The 22,811-nt window shown below is 38.5% G+C and overlaps 1 protein-coding gene across 1 annotated transcript in view; it reads left to right on the forward strand.

Annotated features, from left to right (window-relative positions):
• PARD3B (par-3 family cell polarity regulator beta) overlaps window positions 1-22,811 on the forward strand; it is a 1,003,697-nt gene that overhangs the window by 378,423 nt on the left and 602,463 nt on the right. Inside the window, exon 3 of the mRNA XM_042995147.1 lies at window positions 19,962-20,133. Coding sequence (XP_042851081.1) covers window positions 19,962-20,133 — 172 coding nt within the window. The remainder of the gene's footprint in view (window positions 1-19,961; window positions 20,134-22,811) is intronic.

A 22,811-nucleotide genomic window follows, 5' to 3' on the forward strand; every position in this document is an offset into this window, starting at 1 on the left:
CTGTGATGGGAAACGTACTGGTCAGCAGTAGGCTGGCTGCTACATAGGAGAATCCAGGATCCCGCCATGAGCCCTTTATTGCACCTTCTTCCTATGGAACTTTCGGAGGTACTAAAGTAAACCGTGGGAGCCGATTTAGTGTCCTTTCCCTAGGGGGACCCTCTGGTCTAGTGTTACCTCTTACCTCGTGATTTTACGTGCCAGATTTATAGAATCTAAGACTGCTCATAATGCACGAAAATGGTCTGTGCCAAGAGAAGGCAAGCAGTAAAGTTCTTTGAGCTACCCAGTTTGGAATTTATTTTATGAGACTCCATATTAATAGAAGTATTTGAGGTTCAAATAAGGTGAGTACGAGACTGTTTTTGGCAAATAGAGAGACCTCCATCTTGTCTGAGAGAAGGCTGGGCTCTCCATTGCTATCCCTGTGCTATCCTTCCTATCTATCATTGGGAAACCATGATTGCTGAAGTGACAAAATTAAGTATAATGCCAGCAATTATGATTTCAGAGGGAAAACATAAAAAAAATAAAGCTGAAAAATAAAATGTTAAAGGGAATTTTAAAAAGAACATGAGCAAAAAGCTCGTGAAAATAGAAAAGGTTAGACATTCAACATTTTATCACCTAAAGGAACTAAGCTAAGAACAAGGCAAATGTTGCATAAACCAATATTTAAAAAAAGAAGAAGAAAGGAAATAGGAGGTAATCTGAACACCACGGAAAGAATGCAAGAAACAATTGATGAAAATTCAAAACGAAATACAGTAAAATGGGCAACACCAAAGTGAAGCCAACTGACTTTTTTAAAAGTTAGCCTGGTAGATGGGGGAAGAGGAGGAAGCATGTTGCCTTCTTAAAGTGGTCCCCTGAAATGAGGCAGCTCCAGTGACTGGGAGCTCTGGGGAGACCTCTAAGGGCAGAGAGAGAGCTGCCCTGTGGAGGCTAAGAGCTGACTCTTGGGGACCTCCTGTCAATGGCTCCTGTCCCCTAGCTCTCTCTAGGCTACCTGAGAGGGCAAGGAGGTGTGCCCTTTAGTAAATAGTAATCCATCAAGCTGCCAGTTTCCCCTTGCTGGCTTCTCACAGGCATAGAGCTGCCACAACCATCTCCATCCCTTTGTGAAACCCACTCTCTGGGGGCGGATTTTACATTTAGCCCCATGTTCATCAGGCAGGCGGTCAAAGCAAAGTACCTGGTCACCGTGCCATCCTCTAATCAGCTATTTTATTACTTTATATGTTTGTAATCCAACTGTTTAATGTTGACATTTCATAACTAGTTATTTTTCAAGTAAAAACAATGGTGAACTTTCTAAACTTAGAAAAGTTTTATTTTGATAACCTCTGCTTTTGCGGTTGCTGATCCTACCCAACATCACTAATTAAGACTACCTAGCGATCTTCACTCCTGCTTCCTCCACACCCACCCACACACATGCCTCCTCTAACTCATGCCCATAGCTCACGTGGAGTAACTCTTCAGTTGCATATGTCAGATAATTTCAAGTACCAAACTGTGTATTTTAATCTTTTAGTGGGAGCACGCGAGGATAGGGGCAACGGAGATGCGCACACACGTACCACTTTTGTGGAGTATATCTGTTTACATCTAGTCTTATTCCCCAGATGATTTAAGGTAGGCTTCTTCATAGTAGGTTAGGACTGGAGGTTTAAGAAGCATGAACATACATTAGAAGTCATAAAACCTAGGGCACATTTCAGGAAACATACCTGTGGGCACAACGTTCAAGGTCCTTCATTTTCTGGCTCTAACTTTTCAATCCAGCCTTATCTCTTCTAGTTATTTTCCTGGCACCTTCTAGGGACCTGCCCTCCAAACACCTCAAACTAAGTGGTTGGCATTTTGCAAACAGTGAATTTGTGACGTCCTATCCTGTGCCTTTCTGGATGTTGTGCCTTGTACTTTGATGGGCTTCCCAAACTTGCTGCCCTATGCAGTCATACTAAGGAAGGCCCAGCTGAAATATCATCTCCACTCTCTAACGTCTTTAACAGCTTCCCTGAAAACATCCACAGAATGTATCTTCCTCTCTCTTCCTGACATGGCATTTTGCTCCTTCAGCCATTGTGTCACATGTCACAGTGTCCATATTGTTTTCATGTGCATCTGCCCTTCCTACTACTAAATCAATAGGTTCTTGAGATGGGGGGCTGTATCCTGAGTTTTTAACACAGTGCATGGCATGTTAAAAGTACTCAAAAAAGGTTCCTTAGATGTAAGAGTTGAAGCACTTCACTGAGATTCCTATTTGGACTACTGAACGTTGGCCTTTCCTCGTTCACTGAGGCACAGTTAAGGCTTCAATGAACACTGCGCTTCTGCTGCTTTTAAGTGTTGCTCTCTTCCATTTTAGCTCAACTTTCCCAGTTTCAAATCTAGGAAGTCTTCCATTTCTTCTAGTTTTTTGTGTTTTTTTTCCCTATTAGTTAACCCTAGCCTGGAAATTCCATAAGTAAGCATCGTAAAAGATGTACATAATGGTAAGGAACACTAAGAAGACATTATTGCTTATGGGTCTGAGACTTTGTTCTAAAGCATTGATTTTGCCAGTTGTTTGACCTCTGAGAAATGAGGCTGTTAGGATTTTCCAGAGGAAAACCAACAGGATGTATGTACATGTGTCTGTGTGTGTGTGTGTATATATATATATATATATATATATATATATATATATATACATACATACATATATGGAAATTTATTGGAAGGAATTGGTTTATGTGATTATGGAGGCTGAGCAGAAAGCTGTAGATGTAGAAGAGCCAACGGGTCATTCCAGTTCCTGTTTGAAAACTTGAGAACTAGGAGAGCCAGTGGCATAAATTTTAGTCTGAAAGCTGGCAGTCTTGAGACCTAAAGAGAACAGATGTCTTGGTCTGAGTCTGAAGGTCAGGGAAGACCAACGTCCAAACTGAAACAGGCAGGAAAGGGGAATTCTTTCTTACTCAGTCTTTTTATTCTACTCAGAACTTCAGTACATTGAATGAGGTCCATACAGGAAGACAGTCTGCTTTACTCAATCTACTGATTTTAATTTTAATGTTGTCTGGAAACAACCTTACAGACACAACCAGAAATAATGTTTAACCAAATATCTGGGCACTCCATGGCCCTGTCAAGCTGACCCATATAATTAGTCATTAAAGAGGCAGTGTTCTGTATTTTGTGAATGATGCCAACCCGTTGACTTAAGGAAGGAATTCTGTGTATAAAGAGCATCACTTATTTTGCAAATGATAATGAATATAGTCTTTGCAAGAAGATTGAAGTATAGTCTCATTTGATAGCTGCATTTTAATCAGGGAAGAAGTATAGAGTGAAAAGAGCACTGTATATTTTAGTCAGTCGTAGGATAAAGGTCTCCAATTATTTTAGGAGTTAGGCAAATTAGTAAATAAGTATGTTGAGCGTATGCCAGTCCAGAATGGTGGGAAATGTGATGAATAGAAGAACTCAGTACCTGCCTTACAAGTATGCAATATTTTTTAAGTTAAGGTTAGGTGTTGGCTCAATTCTTTCCCTCATTTAGCTGTTAACTAGCTACAGGATTTTAGAAATTCATGTGATTTTTCCAGAACTCAATTATTTTATTAGAATATATGGCTAATCTTATAATCTCAAGATTCTTTCTGTGCATTTCACCTGCCACTTACATTTGAGAAGTTAGGAAATAACCTTTCCTGATTAGAAGAGGGCTAACATGCATTCCAAAGAAAAGTGGCTTGTTATTCTCTGAAGCAACATAGTCTGCTTTCCAGTGATGTCACAATGAAAATGTCTATTGTTTTGTGAAATATCAAGACAAAAATATCCTAACCGTATTTTTGAATCAAAAAACTAATCATATTTTTGAATCAAAAAACATGCTTCATGAGACAGTATGACCAAATTTCTTTTTTTTTCCCCTCAAATTTCTTGATAATTAGGTAGCAAGTCTCCACAGGCCTTGCCAAATCTGTATCTTACCTTATGCGCACAGGCTTTCTAAAGCTTGAGGAATGCTTTCTATTGTAAAATAGGATAAGTTTCAATACATATGTGTTGGCGTGTGTTGATTTTTCTTGTTCAAAGTCTTTTCATATAGTCCTGAAGTCTTCAAACTATAATTTAAAGCAAGACAGCCTCTGTGGATTTATGGAGTCATTTTCCCTTTGGCTAAAACCCTCTATGGTCACAGACCACTAGATTTAAAAAGGCAGCTGAACCCGTCCAAAGACCAACATAAATTTTCAGAGGTAGAGAACATGGTGCCTGCTTATTAAATTAGTGAGAATATAGTATTTGGCAGCTCCAAATAAATGATGTTTTTCCCTTTTAAGTTAGAAGCAAGACAGTTAGAGATGTGTGATATTTGACTCACATTTGTCACGTCTAGCTACATTCGTGGGGAATAATTTGCATGGTACATCATGTGCTTACTTTAGACTTCCGTTTGGATTTGTCTGGATAAATGGGTTCACCTTTGCCAAAAGCTCCCAGTTATGAACACATTTAAAACAATTTTTCCCCGACACACAGAGAGTGAACATGAGCATTAAAAAAAAAAAAAAGTCCTGTTGTCTTACTGGAGTCTTCTCCATTACTCCAGTGCTGACCTTCTGAGGTTGTCTAAGTGCAATGGCAGGCATTCCCCATTGGTTGCCTACATCCACTTTCCATTCGTCCTCTTGTTTCATAGAAATTATTAATTTTAGTCCAATAAAAACAGGGCCTTTTCTTTTGGTGATTCATTATTGGAAACCATTTTCACTGACTTCGAGGGCTTTGGGAAGAAAACATGTTTATCCTTGACAGATCTTGGTATTTTTCCATGTCTCACAGGAACCTTTCCAAGTCTTTTTTCTATAAAAACAAAATAAATTATAAGCATGGAGACTTTCTAAACCAAAGTTGATTAACTGTACAGGCTTTCTAGAGTAGTTTCTGAGAAAATGCTGCCCAGCATTTCCAGTCATGACACTTGTGTGAAAGGCAATCACCTTCACTCCCATTTAATCCAAAGCTGCTATTAGGAAATGCAATTTTTGATAACACTTTATATTTGGAGTTACATTATATTCTATAGAAATAAGAGTTACTTCTCATAATGGTAATATCAATAACTCATGGGTAGAAGCTAGGACAAAACGTCAGATGGATATTATGCTCTAATTAGTGTCTTTCCCCTTCCCCATCAGCTTGTTTTTCTTTTTTTCATTTGATGCTTATCACTTAACATGAAAAAGCTTCTAATAACATTATATATCTTTCTTTTTAACGAATATATATGTGTGTGTGTGTGTGTGTGTATGTATATGTATGTATATATATACACATACACACACGTATATGTGTGTGTGTGTGTGTATATTTTGGTTGAAGAAAATGTCCACATTTTCGATGTTAGTCTATTTAAGTATTATAAATTCAGTCTATCTTATTAGTCATATATTCAGTCCAATATTGTTCTGGGCTGGGAGTTACCTGGTCTCTAGAAACTGACTTTTTGCATTTCTAATTAAAGAATACTATGGTATAGTATTAAATACAGTCTCTAGATACTAGAAATTATTCAGGTTACAAATTGAGTTGGATCTTAAAGGATGAATAGGGCTTTTGATCAATAAAAATAATGTGGGGTGCCTGGGTGGCTCAGTCAGTTAAGCGTCTGACTCGTGATTTCAGCTTAGGTCATGATCTCATAGTTGTGAGATTGAGCCATGCATTGGGCTTTGCACGGGATGTAGAGTCTGCTTGGGATTCTCTCTCTGTTTCCCTCTGCCCCTCTCCCACTCACAAGGGTGTCCCCCTCTCTCTCTCTCTCTCAAAAAATAATGATGATGATTATAACAATAGCTAGGGGCTAGCATTAAAGAAGTACCATTTTTGTGGTTAGGCACTCTTAAATTATATCTCATATACTACAACAACTCAAACGGAAGGCTTAGAATAATGAAGGGGTGCTGAAGTTTGGCTTCTAATTCTGGCTTTATCATTTAACCATCCGATTAGTGTCTATGTAAACCATCTAACCTGTCAGTGCCTCCGCTTTTGGAGCTATTGATGAGGAGGAGCTAGCTTCCTCTAGGAGCGGTATAAGCAAGAAGTAAGATATTACAGTCTGAAATAATGTGCTTAAACATGGTAAATACTCAGTAAATGTTAGCTGCTGTTCTCATACATAGATGAAGAAAATGATTAAGTCTTAGAGGAGCTAAGTACCTTCCCTGTGTTTCAAAAAGGGTCTGAGGTGGATTTGAACTTTGGCTGGCTTCAGAGCCTACGTTCCCTACTACTAAGGATTCTAGGAAAGGAAAGAGTCATTGTAGATGCACAAGCTTGTGTGTGGTGTTGGTTGAGGGGGAGCGAGGCAGAGAAGAGTATAGATGAGTGAGTACAGGAACATGAGGCTGGATTTGGCCTCCGGCTACTTGTGGAAGGCCTTGTAAGGCCTTGGATAGAAACAAATGTTATCCTAGACAAGTAGGAATCAGGGGAAAATAACTTGTTCTACAATTATTTTGCATTATTTATTTTTACTGAATCAATTTGACAGGTAACATTGTATAAATTTAAGGTGTACATTGTGTTACTTTGACACATTTCTGTGTTGTAATATGATTACTGTTGTAGCAATATTTATCCTGTTACATAATTATAGTATTCTTTTGCATTTAAGTGAAAAAAAAAAAAAACTCCCAGAATTTCCTATTGACTTAAGCTGCCTTCTAAGCCAGTACTATGTTTTCAGTGAATAAACTAAGATACAAGTTCACATGGGAGAGCCCTCAAAGTTTAAGGAGTTTACAGAAGAGACCTCCCTAGATACCATATATGTGAAACACTTTTTTAACCATGATACAGGATCTAAGCACTGTAGTTCCATAAACCATGTCTTCTCACTGCTATGGATTGATTTGACTCAAGAATTCTGATTCCAACTAATAAAGTTCAGCAGGACCATAAGCACTTGTGGAACATCTGCAAAGGGGACTATATATTGCATACCTGCTAGCCAACATATCTTCTCCCTGTTGAGAGATTGATGTGAGAAGTCAAAACACAATCATATTACTTAGGGAACATGAAACCAGAATACATTTGGAAAGTCACGTGATTCAAGCAGGGCCAGCTTCATGGGCATGTGACCTGTACAGTTGCTCAGGGTCCCATGGTCACTAGAGCCCCACGTTTGGTTCAGTACTCTGAACATCATCTTCCAATTCTTAATTTTTGAACAAGAGCTCCACATTTGCATTTTGCACTGGGCCTCAAGTTGGGTACCTGGTCCTAGATTAATGAGTTTAATGGTACTACACTGTAATCCCCAGACATCATTCATTTCACAGTAAGGATATATCCCTATTAATGGGGCTTCAGGTTTGCTCACTAATGCAGAAGGTGCCTTCAGAAGGTAAAACTTAGAGTGGCACTGCTAGTATATTCCTTTCCAACACCAGTTTCCTGACTTTCATCTTGTTGACATAACCACTTCTTTAGTCTGTTTATATAGTGAATTAAATGTTGTCCTGGGTGTATTTCCTTGAGTTGATTTTGTGTATTTACAAACAGACCAATACATATTTATTTACTAGATTACATCTCTGAAAGAAGTCATGTTTCCCGATTCTTTAAAAAGTGCCCCATATGTTACGTACATGTTGTGGATGAACTAAATGTCAATAACTCTGAAATTTACGTGAAAGAGCAGATTGGAGGATGGAATATAAGCAAAAAACATTTTGGTAAGATAGAGAAATGTGGCTAGAAACCTCATAGTCGTTAGGACAATAGGTTGGCTGAAAACCATGTTGTTAAATAAATGAAAAGTCTTTGGTGAGACACATACCCATCACTCTCAGTTTTTACCCATCACTCTCAGTAGTTGGGCCTTTTAATCCTTGGCAATATGAAGAGCAGGGAGAGTTTACAGGAAAGAACAAACGTGATTGATGACAGGACAGTAGGAGATATAGAAGAAACATGAAAAATAACAAAGTTTGTCTTGTCTGGGGGGCAAAAGAAATAAGGGAATCTGAAAGTCTTCAAGCACTTGAAAGTTTTTTGAAACAAATTGCCTGACCATATTTTTCCATTTAATAATGGATTGTGTGGAATTTCAGCATAAAGAATCTGCAAAAACTAATGAATTAGTCGGATTATGAAATCAGTGAAATGTTACAATTTTATTTGTGATTGCTTTATTGAAGTAGCTTTATCAATCTGCATTTGTTTAGAATATGTATGTATGATTTAAAAACCAAATGCCCATCAATCAGAACATTTCCCACCTGCTCTGTCTTACAGGACTATCAAAGTAGTAAATTAAATGAAACCAACATTGTTTTACTGCTTGCCCATCATAAAGTATTACTGGTTCCAGGTGAGTACCTATTTACAAGGGACCTTTGAAGATTTAATAGAGGGTTTTAAACGAAGTACCATGCAATGAAAATTTTTGCATCATAAACAAAAATGAAAAGTAAACTGTCAAACATTTTGCAAAGATAAAAAAAGACAATATACTTAAAATGAAAAGAGCTAATACATGCTGATAAAGAAAATGGAACAGAAGGGCAAAGGGTATGAACAGACCATCCACTGAAGAAATAAAAATGGCTTATAGAATTATTTTCAATATCACTAGTAATCAAATAATTAACCTTTAAACAGGAGAATATAATATTGTCTGTAAAATTGGCAGTGGTTGAAAAAATTATACTGCTTTGCCTAGATAACCTTCATTTTCATGTGTCCTGAATGGCAGAATGGCTAAATTATTTATATGACTTAATATGTTATGCAATATTATTCAGGCATGAGTTTTCTTCATTTTTTGCAGATTAAAATTAGAGAAAACTGTATACAAGAAAATCCTAAGTGAAAGTATCAGAAAATTGTGTGTCATGAAGTATGGTTCAAGTAATGTTGAGATATATATGTGAATCCACAGAAGAGAAGACTGGACAAAGGCACCGATATTGTAACAGGACTTTTCTGGGATTTTAGATTATCTTGTATGTCTTCTTTTCTACTGTGCGTTTTCACAAGTATCCCTAATGACATCCTTTTGAAGTTGAAGTTTTCTTTCCCCTGGGAGACATTGCGAGTCCTACCTCTTCTTGCCTAAGCACTTTTCTTTTCTCTTCTCTTCTTTTCTTTTTTCTTTTTTCTTTTTTCTCTCGTCTCGTCTCGTCTCGTCTCGTCTCGTCTCGTCTCGTCTCGTCTCGTCTCGTCTCTTCTCTTCACCTGAGAAACATAAAAGCCTAGAGTAGCAAAGTGCAAAAGTGGCTACTGGGTTTGAGAGTTTAGTGTAAACACTGGCTTTTGAAACCCAAGATTGCTGATGGTCTTAGCAACCTGAATTTTGGGGTCCAGCCCTAATTTCAAAATATGTGTTCCATTTTTTTTCCTGTAACTATGCTCAGTGTGTTTCATTTTTTTTTTTTAATTTAGAAACAAATCCTAGTTTTCACGCCGACAGAATATATTCTAGATGCTTTAGGAAGAAGGCCTTTTGCACAAAACATATAAATTTGCAACTGACTCTGAAAGATGCTCTTCCTACAATTAGAGGCAAGACCTGAAGCACAGGTACTCCTGGAAGAGGTAATACCCCTCCTGCGATTGTGAGCAAGGAACAAGGACCCTGGGCTTCTTGTCTTCAGGCCCCAATTAGCGAGGCATCATTCTATGTGAGTTTAATACACCCACAATCATAATTACAAATCTTGACATTTAGATGCTCCCAAAGTCAACACCCATCCCAGCAGGGTTAGCCACATTATCGCTAGTTAAGGAGATGTAGAGCAATTAGAAGCTAAAGGAAAAGGTTAGCTTTACCACTCAGACGGAAGGGGTTCAGTAGCGAAACCCACCTGCAAGTGCAGTGTTAATTTTTTAAGATATCGGCTTCAAAGCCTTGTCACCCATGACAAGGAAGATCTGAGTCTAAATGGAATATTTAAGAGAAGTGCTTCCTCATCCCTCAATCAGGCTGCACGCTGACCTTTGCATCGTCTTCACCGGTTGTTCAGCTGTCACCAAATGCTGGAGAAAGTAGACCATCATTAGACCTGTCATGAGGTCAATCAGCCGGTGCTCGGGCCAATTTGCTAAATGTGTCTTTGCTAAAGAGTCTGTTCCCTCACCAGTCTGATGAAATGTAGTACCAATTAATCACCAGCTAATTTTCAGGGAGTTGAAAACTCCCTTGTAGTCGTTGGCCACTCACCACGTTGTCTGGCCTTGGGGGACCTCAGGCCTGGAATGTGAGGCCACCTCAGAGATACGTGAAACTGTTGAAACGTGTGTCTTAGGCTACCAAGGTGACAGGCTAGGCGACATCTGCCTCAGGCCAACACTGACCTGTTTTAGTTAGAAACCCTCCATGTGGTTGGCAAGCCCCAAAGACCATGCCTGCAGCTCAAGTGCACGCAGCATTGTCTCCTTGAACGTTTTAATGATCCAGTAAGATCTCGTTGTTTTTTCTATCAACGTATCAGTTCTTTATCTGTCTTTAGAAGGTGGTGGCTTTGTCATCATTCTCTGCAGAGGTTTATTATCTGAGAGCTGTTGAGTTGTCTTAAAAGCAGAAAGGTTTCTTTTTTTTTTCCTTTTACCAAATAGACTGTTCTATTTGTAGCCAAGTCTCATAAATTAAAATACTTGTCAAAATAAATGAATAGTATGTTTGTTATATTCATGACTTAAAATCACATTTGATTGCTTACTCATTAATCCACAAAATTAAGCAACGCACCCTGGATTGCAGTCATTAGTACAAAGAAGCAGGGTTCTTCTAACCGTCAGACGTAGTAGAGAACACCGTACGATTGTGTTTGTTTCAAAACTAAGTATGTTAACACACACATTAGTTTTATAATTTCAGAAGGTCTCCTCTGGAAGAAAGTCAAGTACATAAATGCAGTCCACCAACAAACAGGGTTGGGATCATAATATACTAAGTGGATTTGAGATGGAACAATTGTAAAATGTCATCTTACATTGAGCCTCAAAGCTGACAGAAGCTATTTTGCCCTCTGTAGGAGCATACGTGATAAGGGAGGTTACCTTTACTCCCAATTGGATGGAAAAATCAAGGACTCAGGGAGATGGTGTCCACATCCATCCAAATGGCCACATTTGCCCTTTCTCTCCGGTAAAGCAGAGAATGTAAACCATTTCCCTCACTCCCTTCCATGTGGCAAGTACTCATGAGCAGCTTGGAATACAAGGTCAGGTTATACTTGAATTCTCTCATCTGTAACGTGGGGATAATACTGTTTTTCTGATAAGTTTTCTTATGAAAATGAAATAGGATATGTAAGTACTTAGAACAGTGCCCAGCACATAGTGAGGGCTGGCTAATTATTTGGTAAATACATTTTTTAGTTATGTGACTCATGGTTTCAAGTAGCTGACAGTGATAGAGGCAAGTAAATCAAGATGGTTGTGCTGTGTGACTGGTAATGATAGAGACATGGACAGTATTGTGGGAACAACATAGAACCCAGTAGAAGGCCTTGAACTACATCTTGGAAACTATGAGAATATAAAGAATTTTAACTTGGAGCAAGACCATGCCACTTTGTATGATGGAAAGCCCATTTCAGCAGTAGTGTTGTGGGTAAACATCCGGGGGCTGGACTAGAAGCCAGAAGCAAATTGAGGCCTTTGCAGTGGAGACGTAAGGACCTGGAGATGCATTGAGGCATTTTATTGTGATGAATAATCCCTGCAGAGAGAAATCAGCCTTAGATTCCAGTAAGTTACTGCCTTCAAGGGTCTGTTGACATATCTATGGATGACTGTGGCAGCGCTGGACCTTGGCCAAGAAATTACCAAAAAGGTGTTTCTGAGGCGTTCCAGCTTTGGTTTAGGGTAGAGCATAGAAGCTGTAGGGAAGTAAGGAGAAAAAATCTGAGCTAGTAAAATAGTACTAACGTGAAAGTTACAACATTTTAAAGGTATGTCTGCTTTGTCATTTACAAAATATTTTTCCGCGTGCTATTTTATGTTTTCTTGTGTCGGGTACGCTTCCTTAGAAAAGAATATTCTTTCAGAAATGCAGGTTAGATGTGTGTTATTTAGTTGAGAGTGATTTGAAGAAGAAGTCATTTGTGTGTATGTGTATCCCTGCATTTTAAAACATTGTCTTCATTTACACTAACGCACACTCTCCCAAGACCTTCAAAGCCCTTGGGATTGGATAAAATTGAGGAACCTCCGTGATATACAGAGTAAATGGCAAGCAAAGCCACTCAGCGAATTGGCATCATTTTTGAGTTTTCTCAACCAGTTTAACCCAAGGATCTTCCACTTTCTTTTGTGTTGGTTATTTTTAGTGTGTGTAATTTAGAGACAGTGGAAATACTATTACTGACAAAGCCAGAGATGCTGGTTTTTTTTTTTTAATTTCTGACATTTGTGTTACCTCAGAATGCTTGAAACTTCTTCCTGCTTCTTTACGCGTTTGCTTTGTCCGTAGCTGTCCCACAGGGCCCTTTAGGATTAGAGCTTGGTGGCTACCACCTGATCTCCATGGAGCCCTTTGCCCGACCACTGCTATGGATGGTCAAGGGCACAGAGGAAAGTGTCTTCAGGCTTTCCTTGTGTATGTTAGGTGTCGGTTTTGAAGGTTGTTTCATAAATGGTGAGTTGTTACCACGCAGGAAAGTGAAGAATGAATGTAACAAAAATAAACAAATAAAAATAAGGCTCTCAAACTTGAGTCAGTCACAGGAAAAATACGATTCAGTATAAATGTATTTATTGTATACCTGACTTCTTAGTGAGCTGCTGCATAATTAAAGGTAAATGCAGTTTTGGCCAAAGTATCGGTGTTTTTTTAATAGGCATGCTTTTTGTTATTACCAGCAGTGTAGGCAGCTGCCTTTTGAAAATGTGATAAGAATAAATAGGATTCTTAGTACAGTTGAATAAATTATGTTATTTTCTTTAGCATGAAGCTTAAAGCTGTAAAGTTTGTAAAGGTCCCTATTACAGATTTTTCAGTTTGGAGAGGAAATGAAAATTGGTTTTATCTCATTTATTGAATGTCGATTGAACTTTCTGAGAATCAGAGCTGTTGCATACTTGCTCTGAGGATACTTGATCTGATGCTTGCATCTGATGAGGATGCAAATTTGAGCATGCTCATTTTAAAAATCTGGATTAAATGCTTTTAGCTAGCTGTCAAAATCCTATGAAGGAAGATCACCTGTTTTCAAACCTTTGTTTAAAGTGGCATAAAAGTAAGTCACATAGCCCATTGTTATTTAGTTACAAGCAGATATGTATACATTTAAATGAAATTCTTCCATGTTTCACTCTCTTCCCAAAGGTGATAATGTGTTTTCCTGTACTTGTGAAATGGTTGTAATTTCACAGTCTTACTTAGATTTAATTGTGTTTATTAAGATTTGAGACAAATGATTCTAATTTTGTTTTGTAGGATCCTGTTTTTTTTTTCCTTTGTCTTTGAATTTTACTTGATAGTTGTCGGTCATATGGAATAGGTATGAAACGGTAAAAATAGCAGTGTGTTGTTAAATTCAAGAGTTGAACCCAAAGAACTCAATATGGCAAATAAGTTTTTCTTAGTAGTACGTGAGTGTACTTGACGTGTAATTAAAATAGAGCCACATTTCCTAACTGTAATTACTAATACAAAAAATGTACTTTTATAAATCATGTTCTATGGGCATTTGGATGATTCTTTTTGATTTTTTCTATAGGCTAAAGATAATAGCATTCGATTATAAAAACTCAGGCTCTAAAAAGTGACAGAATGCTATAGTTTGATAACAGAGCAAGCCACATCATGAATATTGAGGGACACTGCAATAAATACCCTTGGTGGCATTTATTATGAAAATATTTACTTGTGACTGGAGAAGCTAAAGGCATTGGTATATTGCTTCAAACTGAGGTGGAAACAGCACAACCCATGTTTTGCAGGGTGGGGAGAGTGGTAAAGCGTGTCTACGGGTTGTGTGATGAAGAGGAAGACAAAAAAGAAAAACAAAAATTACCTATTTGATGTGTTTGATCTTGGTATTTTCTCTGTTCCTCTGTCAATCCTGTGATGAAGAGATTAAAGAGAATCAACAAAGTAAAAGCAGAATATGGATAAACAAGTCAAGTGGGATTTAGTCTGGAAGCCAGAGAATGTTAGCTATGGTAGGAAAAGGAATTAACATTTAACCTTCCATTGTGTACCAGGCTCTGTGCTGAAGTGTTTAGGCATGCTAGGGATATTATCAAGGAACTTAACATTCTACCTCCACGTGACTCACACACTCCCCACACACACGCACACACGCAAACACACAGCCCTTTACTAGTGATATTGATCATAATAGTCTTACTGTTTAATTATACAAACAGGTCTGAGTTCTCGAAGTGATATTGATGGTGTGAAATTGCAGAGAACACATGACTCTTTTGATCAAGTCTATTATTCAGGTTTCACAGATAATTGTAAATTACCCAAAATTCTTCCATTTCTTTTCATCTTTGAATTTGTTGTTGTTGTTGACTTTTTCATTATTTTGATCTACACAAGGTATGAGAAAAAGATGGAAATATTCTCTAAAGTGAAGTTTTATGGGTGATCATTTTGCTAGGAGAATCCCAATTTCAGATGTTCTTCCCATAGGCCTTCCAGGGTGGCCAGGGGATGCTTGCAGTTACCAAAGCCAGTGCCTAACCTTTGAACTGGGAGCACCATCAGCATGGACAACTGAGATCGAATTATTGAATATCATTTTACATGCTACATTAGTGTGTTTATTTTTACATGTTTTCTTAAGTCCTATTTAGAAGTTAGGTGTGCTCCTGAGAATTGCACTCCACCTTGACCTCTCAAACAGAGGTAGAAAACATGTAAGATAAACATTGTACATTCTCCCAGTGCCTTAATTTTACTGGCACATTAAAGAGAAAATAGTGTCTTATTAAAACAATCACAGAAAGCTGGTAGAACGTGAAATGGAAGACCTGAATTTGTATAGGCTGCACACTTGAATCGTGAGCTTATGGAATGCCATCTCAGACTACACCGCTGACTCTGCCTCCCTCTCCATGTGCTCTCCACCCCTGGTGTACCACTTGTACTCCTTCAGAGACCAAATAAGCAGATTCTCCCTTTCAAAATTGAGCCTGAAAAAGAAAGAGAACACACATAATCTCTCTTTTTGGAGCCTGACGTGGCAGAAGCAATTTCTCTTCGTGTTGAATAGAAAAGTAGGAATTTCTCTCCCCCACCACCCATAATAACAAAACCAGAACAACGGTAATAATGATGATGATGCTTCGAGGGTCTTATGGGTATGTATAGGTTGTTTATATGCATTCATTTCTAAAAAAATAGTAATTTGGATGTTTATTCTAAAAACACGTGAAAAAATCTAGGTATCTTTTACTTGCTCTGTTAGGTTTTAGTATCTGTTCTTGCTTTCTTTTAGTCATTTTATTCCAACAAACATATGTTCAGTGCCTATTGTGTATACTCACCAATCTAGGCGATGGGGATACAACAGAAAAAACAAAAATCACTGTTTCCTTGGAGCTTATATTCTAGCACAGTGAGAAAAAACAGACAATAAATAAGACAACTAAAAAATGAAACATTGAGAGGGCGATAAATGCGATAAAGAAAAAAGAAGGGAGGATAGAAAGTGGCTGTGATGTTGCAATTAAGATCGTGTGGTCAGCAAAAGCCTGGCATTTGAGTAAGGATTGGAAGGACAGAGGAACAAACCATGTAGGTGTCTGGGGAAGACTATTTCAGACAGAGAGAACAGCAAATACAAAGACGCTGAGTCAGGAACAAAGAAGAAATCATAGATGGATAGACTCCTGAGAGCAAGGGAGAACGCACTCAGAACATGTGGTCAGATATGTCCCAAGGAGTTTACGACCAGATAGTCCATTGCAAGGACTTGAGCTTCACTGTGACATGGGAAGGTGACTGACCAAAGGAGACACATGACCCATCTTGTGTTTTAGTAGGATCACTCTGGCTGCTGTATTGAGAATGGATTAGAAGGGAGCATGGGTAGAAATAAGACCACACAGGAAATTATTGCAGTGATCCATGGGAGAGACTGTGGTAGCTGGGCCCAAAGTGACGAGAGTAGAGGGGTGAGAAGCAGGTAAACTCTGATTATATTTTGAGATTTGTTCACAAACTGGATGTGTGTGGGGTGTATGAGAGAAGAAGGGAGGGGTGGAAAAAGGCATCAAGGGTGAATATGAGATTTTTCTCCTGAGCAGTTGGACGGATGGACTGCCAGTAATTTGAATGTAAAAAGATTGTGAGAAGAGCTTCGGAAGATCATTTTTTCAGTTTTTCACATGTTATGTTAGGTGATGGACCATGTAAGCCTGGAGTTCGAGAAGAAGCTCTGGGTTAGAGGTTTAAATTTGGAATTTATGAGCATATACTTACATCTATGCCATGAGACAAATGAGATGTCCAAAATGACTTAGATGTGTTCTCTGTCACATTTTTAGAGATGAGGAGGAATAAGTAAAAGGAAATTTAACGGATGGTCACAAGAGATATCCAGGAAGACAAGTCAACAAAACAATTTAAGAGGCATGTTGAACTGTGTCCTAAAATCAAGCCAGATAAGTGGCTTGGGATTTAGTTATCTAAAGATTGGTTTTGACCTTCATAAGAGCAGTTTCCATGGAATGGAGGGGCAAGAGCCTGACAAGTGTGGTCTCAGCAAAGAACAGGAGTCCTTTGGAAACTGCTCTTGTAGAGATTGGAAACTGCTCTGTAGACAGACATTTTCAGATTTTGCTTTTAAGGAAAGTAGAGAAATAGGGTATTATCTACAGGGGTAAATGGGTCCTGAGAAGGTTTCTTAAACCTTTCTGTTGTTGGTTTTTCTTTTTGTTTGGGGTGGGAGAATGAATAGTATATTTGTGGACCAACCTTCCTGTGTACATCTGGGGATGAGATGCCAAAATACTGACAGAGATCTGTGAGGACAGGAGTTTTGATTAGAAATAATGACTCTGAAAAGAGTTTGGATTATGGGGTCTTTGGGAAATGTTGGTGTTGTGCTGGGTGACGTGAGAATACAAGCATTGCAGAAGGAGAACAGAAGGGTTGCCAGAAGATGGATAGGGCAGCAGAAGAGAAAGGCATCCAAATGAAATATTACCTGTTTGCATTTTGCATAATGTTTAGGTTACTATAGTCCCAAAGATGTCAGTGAAAAATCTTCCACATGCCATAGAAGTTTAGTCTAGGTGAAACCTTAACAACAGAAAAAAAGTTAAATAGAATTTCTTCTTTCCTGTCCAACTTCTTTTTCTATCATGTTGGAAATCAGCATGCCTCTGTTGAGGAGCCAGAACCATGATTTATGTTAATTAATGCATCTCTGTAACACCGTCTGCTGGGAACTCTGTTACCTGATAATGGAGGTGTTCTGATGAAGCAAGTAATGTAGCTAATAAGCACCTACAATGTACGATTTAAAGAAATTGTCAGTTTTGAAACAAGTGTGCATATTGTAGATGTTGAAATGCAGACCGCATGTCGAGTTTCTTATCAGCCAGCACCAATGAAGCCAAAGACTTTGTTTGGGCACCACCGATTCAGGAACCAAACCTCTTCTTTCCAGGAAGAGAGACCGTCTCATTCATTCATCCATCTGTACATCTAGGGTAGACATTGTGAAGATAATGCCTGTCAATTGTGGGACTGGGAGACGGACTGTGAGATTTGGGAATACTCCACTTCTTATTATCATCATCTTTGTGACGACTATTGCCTTTTCTCTCCATTCTTGATCGTATTCTTTAGGATATAGCATCCTAGTGGACAAACCACAAATATTTTACAAGATATCCTCTCTTTTTACAGCTCTCTTGTTGGAAAACAGTCACAGTGTGGTCTGAAACCCTGAGTTAGAAATGAAAAAGACTAGATTCTAGTACCAATTACTGTTTTGCCTCTCCCTTTGGGAAACAAAATCTCCGAACTATTATGTTCTCTCATTTGATAAGTAGGCGTATCATTGTTGTTACATCTGCTGTAAACTTGTATGGATATAATAGTATGGAAAACAGGAGAGTATCTTGGGGAGGAAAGGTTACATAATAAACATAGATAATGGCATAGTTGATGAGTTATCAGTTTTAAGATTGTGTATTATGCTCCAAACTGATACTCAGTTTTTTTCTCTTTTCCCCAATATGGAAGGCGCACTGCATTTACTAGCAGTTAAGGATGTAGGAAGAGGGAAGAGTAAGGTATTACTCTTCACTAACACAAAATTGTTCATAGAACCCACATAATAAGCCGCTTCATCTTGCCGATTGGCAATTAAAATAAATGTTACTAAAATGTGTTAGAATTCACCAATATGCAAAACTGAAATTATAATTATGTCACAAAAATAGTGATGAAAATTACACTTCTAGCACATTTTAAAAACTGATTTTATTTTCCTTTTCAAGATTTAAAGTTTTAAACTCTTCACTTTGACCAGATGATTAGAAAGATACAGTTCTACTGATTATTTTTATACTAGAATAATCTTTCGTTATTAATCCATTTAAGTCTTCTCTCAAATCAGTTCATCATTACTACCAATTAAAAATAGAAAATGTATGTGCTCAATTTCAAGAATTAAAAATAACGCCTTGGGAGTAGCATTTCTTTCCTGTGGTAAGAGGATTGTTGGATTTTCCAATTAAAGAAGTCTCCATACTGGAAATGAGTAGTCAATTATGAAAATTATTTCTGAGTAGTCAATTTGCATATCCCTAATTGTATTCATTTCTTTTGAAAGATTCAACTTGGAATTTATGATGTTTTGATTGATTACTCCTGCATTTGTGTTATTAATACTATTGCCAACGAGATTCCCTTATGAATGGGGCTTTCTGTGCCTTTCCTAAATAAATGCTTGAATCATAAGTAGGTTTGTTTTATGTAATGAATGAAAAATATCTAAAGATTTACTAGCAGATTTCAAAGTTGCCCACACTGCTCTTTCCTGGGTTGACAGTAGCATCCTCTCGCTGCCTACTGCACACACATTTGGACTTTTCCACGGCACTTGATGAGACGCTTGTGAAGGTCCTCCGTGGAGGTGCTGTCTGCTGGCCAAAAATACAGTTTGAGCAGGGCTGTCCTCACTGTTGATACAGCAGTGCTTGGGCAATTACTGGAATATTTTATTTTATTTTGCCCTTTATGAAAAATGACTTGGAATGGACAATTAAATGTTTTATATTAATAGTTCTATGTTAATAGTTCTATATTAAGAAACATAGTTCTCCTATGAAATGAAATTGAAATGAAGATAGTAATAATTTGGTTGAAAGTGCTGACGCTTAGTCTCTTTGGACTTGGCGTTCATTGGACTGAACCAGTCAGCACAGTGTCATGAAGGAAGAGAACAGAATTAAAGGGATGTATAAAAAGGGGATGATATCTATGTGCACAAAATGAACACACTGTATGGAAATATACACATTCATTTGTTGTGATCGTGTCTAAGAGGGCAGCTGTAATTATGGATTTTATAATATCTCAGCTCTCCGAGCCTTGAATGTCCTCTTTTTTCAAGTAGACCTATCCTCAGCTTCTGCATCTTCGACTTTTTATTTCTGGAAACACTCTTAAAACTACTGAAGTCCTTTTAGGAATATTGGTGAAGGTGGCAAGGGGAAGGGGCAGCCATTTCCTTATTTCGAAAGAGCCAAAATTGGTTCTTTATTTCAAGAATCGGCAAACAATTAATTCCTGGCTACAATGCTTTTAGACCTATTGAGTGGAGAGTTGTGGGGCAGTAACATTCAAGTTTGACGTTGTCAGAGGCCATTTTCTTTAAAATCAAATAAAGATCACAATCAGCAAGATACAGTGTTGTGTGATGATGCATGTCATACCAAGTAATGAGTGTTGTTGGATTTGTTTGTAGCTGATTGCTGTGTTTGATGAACAAGAACCACTCCACAAGATTGAGAGCCCTAGTGGAAACCTTACAGGTCAGCAGACCCCAGATGCCTTTGAGACGGAAGTGGCTGCCCAGTTGGCTGCATTTAAACCAATTGGTGGGGAGATCGAAGTAACCCCTTCTGCTCTAAAATTAGGTATGTACATTTTCACTAGTATGTTTTTCACCTGATTGAAATACATCAGCTTGCTGATTATGAGTTGCTTCTACAATATGACGTATCCTCTTAGTATCTTTCTTTAAAAATCTGGTCTGTCTTTTCTTTAAATTATTTTCACATAGCTCTTTGTAGTCGATGCTCAGACAAGTGGATGCGGTTTTTGCTTGCATTGCGGGCGAATCTGAACCGCATCCTCTCGAAGTATCCTACAGGACAGGCTGGTCTGTAAGTGATGTGGCTTATCTGTAGCCTATGAGGATCACTTTAAGAAAATGTCCCTGAAGAGTGTCATTTGGCAAAAGCTAAGGTTTATCAAGGAATTTGGACTAGAAACAAAGGTCACTTTCTGTTTCAGCCACCTTCTTTTTCTCCCCAAATGATGTATCTCAGAGTTTGGAGGAAACGTTTGAAGTTCATTTCTTTTTTTTTTTTTTTTTTTTTTTTTTTTCAAAAAAAATTTTTTTTAACATTTTATTTATTTTTGAGACAGAGAGAGACAGAGCATGAATGGGGGAGGGGCAGAGAGAGAGGGAGACACAGAATCGGAAGTAGGCTCCAGGCTCTGAGCCATCAGCCCAGAGCCCGATGCGGGGCTCGAACTCACGGACCGCGAGATCGTGACCTGAGCTGAAGTCGGACGCCCAACCGACTGAGCCACCCAGGCGCCCCGAAGTTAATTTCTTAATTTTGTCCTCCTCATTTATTCAAGCGAGAACAACCCACCTGGTAGTTTTGTTCAGAATTCTTTATTTTTGTTTTGAAGGCATTGGGAGAAAAATAAACATTCTTCTACAGTTTCAGTGAATTTACATCTCTAAGAGAAATGTCAGTTTTTGGTGATAACTCTTAGAGATAAATTTAGGTCCGTTTAACAGCATGAAGCTTTTGAAAATCCACTAACATTTTGGTACTTAAAACAAATTTTCATTCCTGTTGAATGTATGCATATGTTTTGAGACTGCTCTGAGCACCTGTTATATAGGTTAATTCTCCAGATAGAAGAACAGAGGCTTTTACTACTTTGCAAGGGGAATCTTTCGCTTGCAAAGCAAAGAACATGCTTAAAATTGTGAGTCCTAGAGAGTACTCGTTTTTCCCATCTGAAACAAAATGTTTACTGTAAAGTTTGTTTTACATACCACAATATTGAATATCCGTATTTGGTACAAATGTTCTGGAAAGCATCTGTGGTGCTGCCTTTGTAATAAACCAAGTAGAAATTAATGATCTATAATCTTCACAATTCTCCTCTATCCTTTGGAAACCCGGCCAGTGAGGCCGTGTGCTGGAATGCAGACGACAGAGGGCCTTGTGGAGGCCTCTCTCCATCCACAGCGAGGTTTGTGTCTTCCACAACCTCACCACCCTATCATTCATTTGCATAATGGATGCCTTTTTATCCATTATGCAAATGGTGCGGGAGGAAAATTAGGCAATAAGGGAAGACGAAAGGAGAAAATTGCTCTTGCTTGTTTTAATATTCTATTTAGAAGCGAGCACTGTGTGGTCTTCGAAAGGCTGAACCTCCAAGGGCCCTGGGCTTGAGAATTTGTTTTCACCTTTCTCTTCGCTTTCTCGGGGAAAAAAATAAGTTTGTTTTTCTTAAGATTTTCAGCTTCTTTTGTTGAACCAACTGAGCAATGCAATGTTGAAGTCAGGAAGAAAGGTAAGCTGAGGTTCTTTTCCTTTGAAAGTGAATTTTGTGCATCCTGAGGACGAATTTTTGGTAAGAGAGACAGAAAACAATCTTGATTAAATGGGAACTACATGCCGGGCGCCGAGCTCCAAGCGGTGCACTAAGTGTCCTAAATCCTTTACTCATAACAACCCATTTCAGCCTCACGGTACTTAGCTGGGTTCTGTCATTCCCCTCCTTTAAGAGATGAGGAAACAGGCATAGGGTACTTAAGTGATTTATCCAAAATCACATAGTTATTAGGTGGCAGAGCCAGGATTTGAACCCTCTCTGGCTCCAGTGACAGGAGCAAATTTTCTGAGCTGCCTTTCATGTGCTATTTGTAAGAGAATAAATTGATAGAGTTTGTCTGCGATTTATGTTGTGAATATAAACCAAAACCCTGAAAGTGCTTATTCACTTCTTGGCTTCAAATCCATTTCACGTGGTACTATAGATTAAATGACGAGATTAGCTAACCTTCTTTATTAAGCGGTCAGCGTCGCTTTCCAGCCAATGGGTCTGAAGCCCTGACATCATCTCCAGTTCTTCCTCTTTCTTTCCTGCCCTCCTCACTTTCTTCCACCTTCATGTACATGAGTGTCGCAGCAGGCCAGAGCTTTATCATCAATCAGACGATTGCAGAGGCCTCAAACTGACCTCTCTCTTTACAGGGTGCACGGATCCTTGCTTCTGTTAGAGCTGCCTTTCTAAATCACAAATCTGGTTATATAACTCCCTGCCTAACAACTTCCAATGGCTTCCTATGGCGTGGAGAGCCATGTCCAAAGTCATTAGCAGGCTGATGCAGATGGTTCCTCAGAATTAGCTGGAGGAATCTGGGCAGGGATGAATGATGGAAAAAAAATCCATCCCTTATCTATCCTCCGGGGTCCAGCAGATTGAGTACTTTTCATTTCTGTAACTTTAAAAGCAAAGCAAAGCAGAACATGTATCAGGTTTCTCAGAGAAATTAAAG

The sequence above is a fragment of the Panthera tigris genome, chromosome C1 (genome assembly GCF_018350195.1).
Source record: "Panthera tigris isolate Pti1 chromosome C1, P.tigris_Pti1_mat1.1, whole genome shotgun sequence".
In the NCBI taxonomy this organism is placed as follows: domain Eukaryota; kingdom Metazoa; phylum Chordata; class Mammalia; order Carnivora; family Felidae; genus Panthera; species Panthera tigris.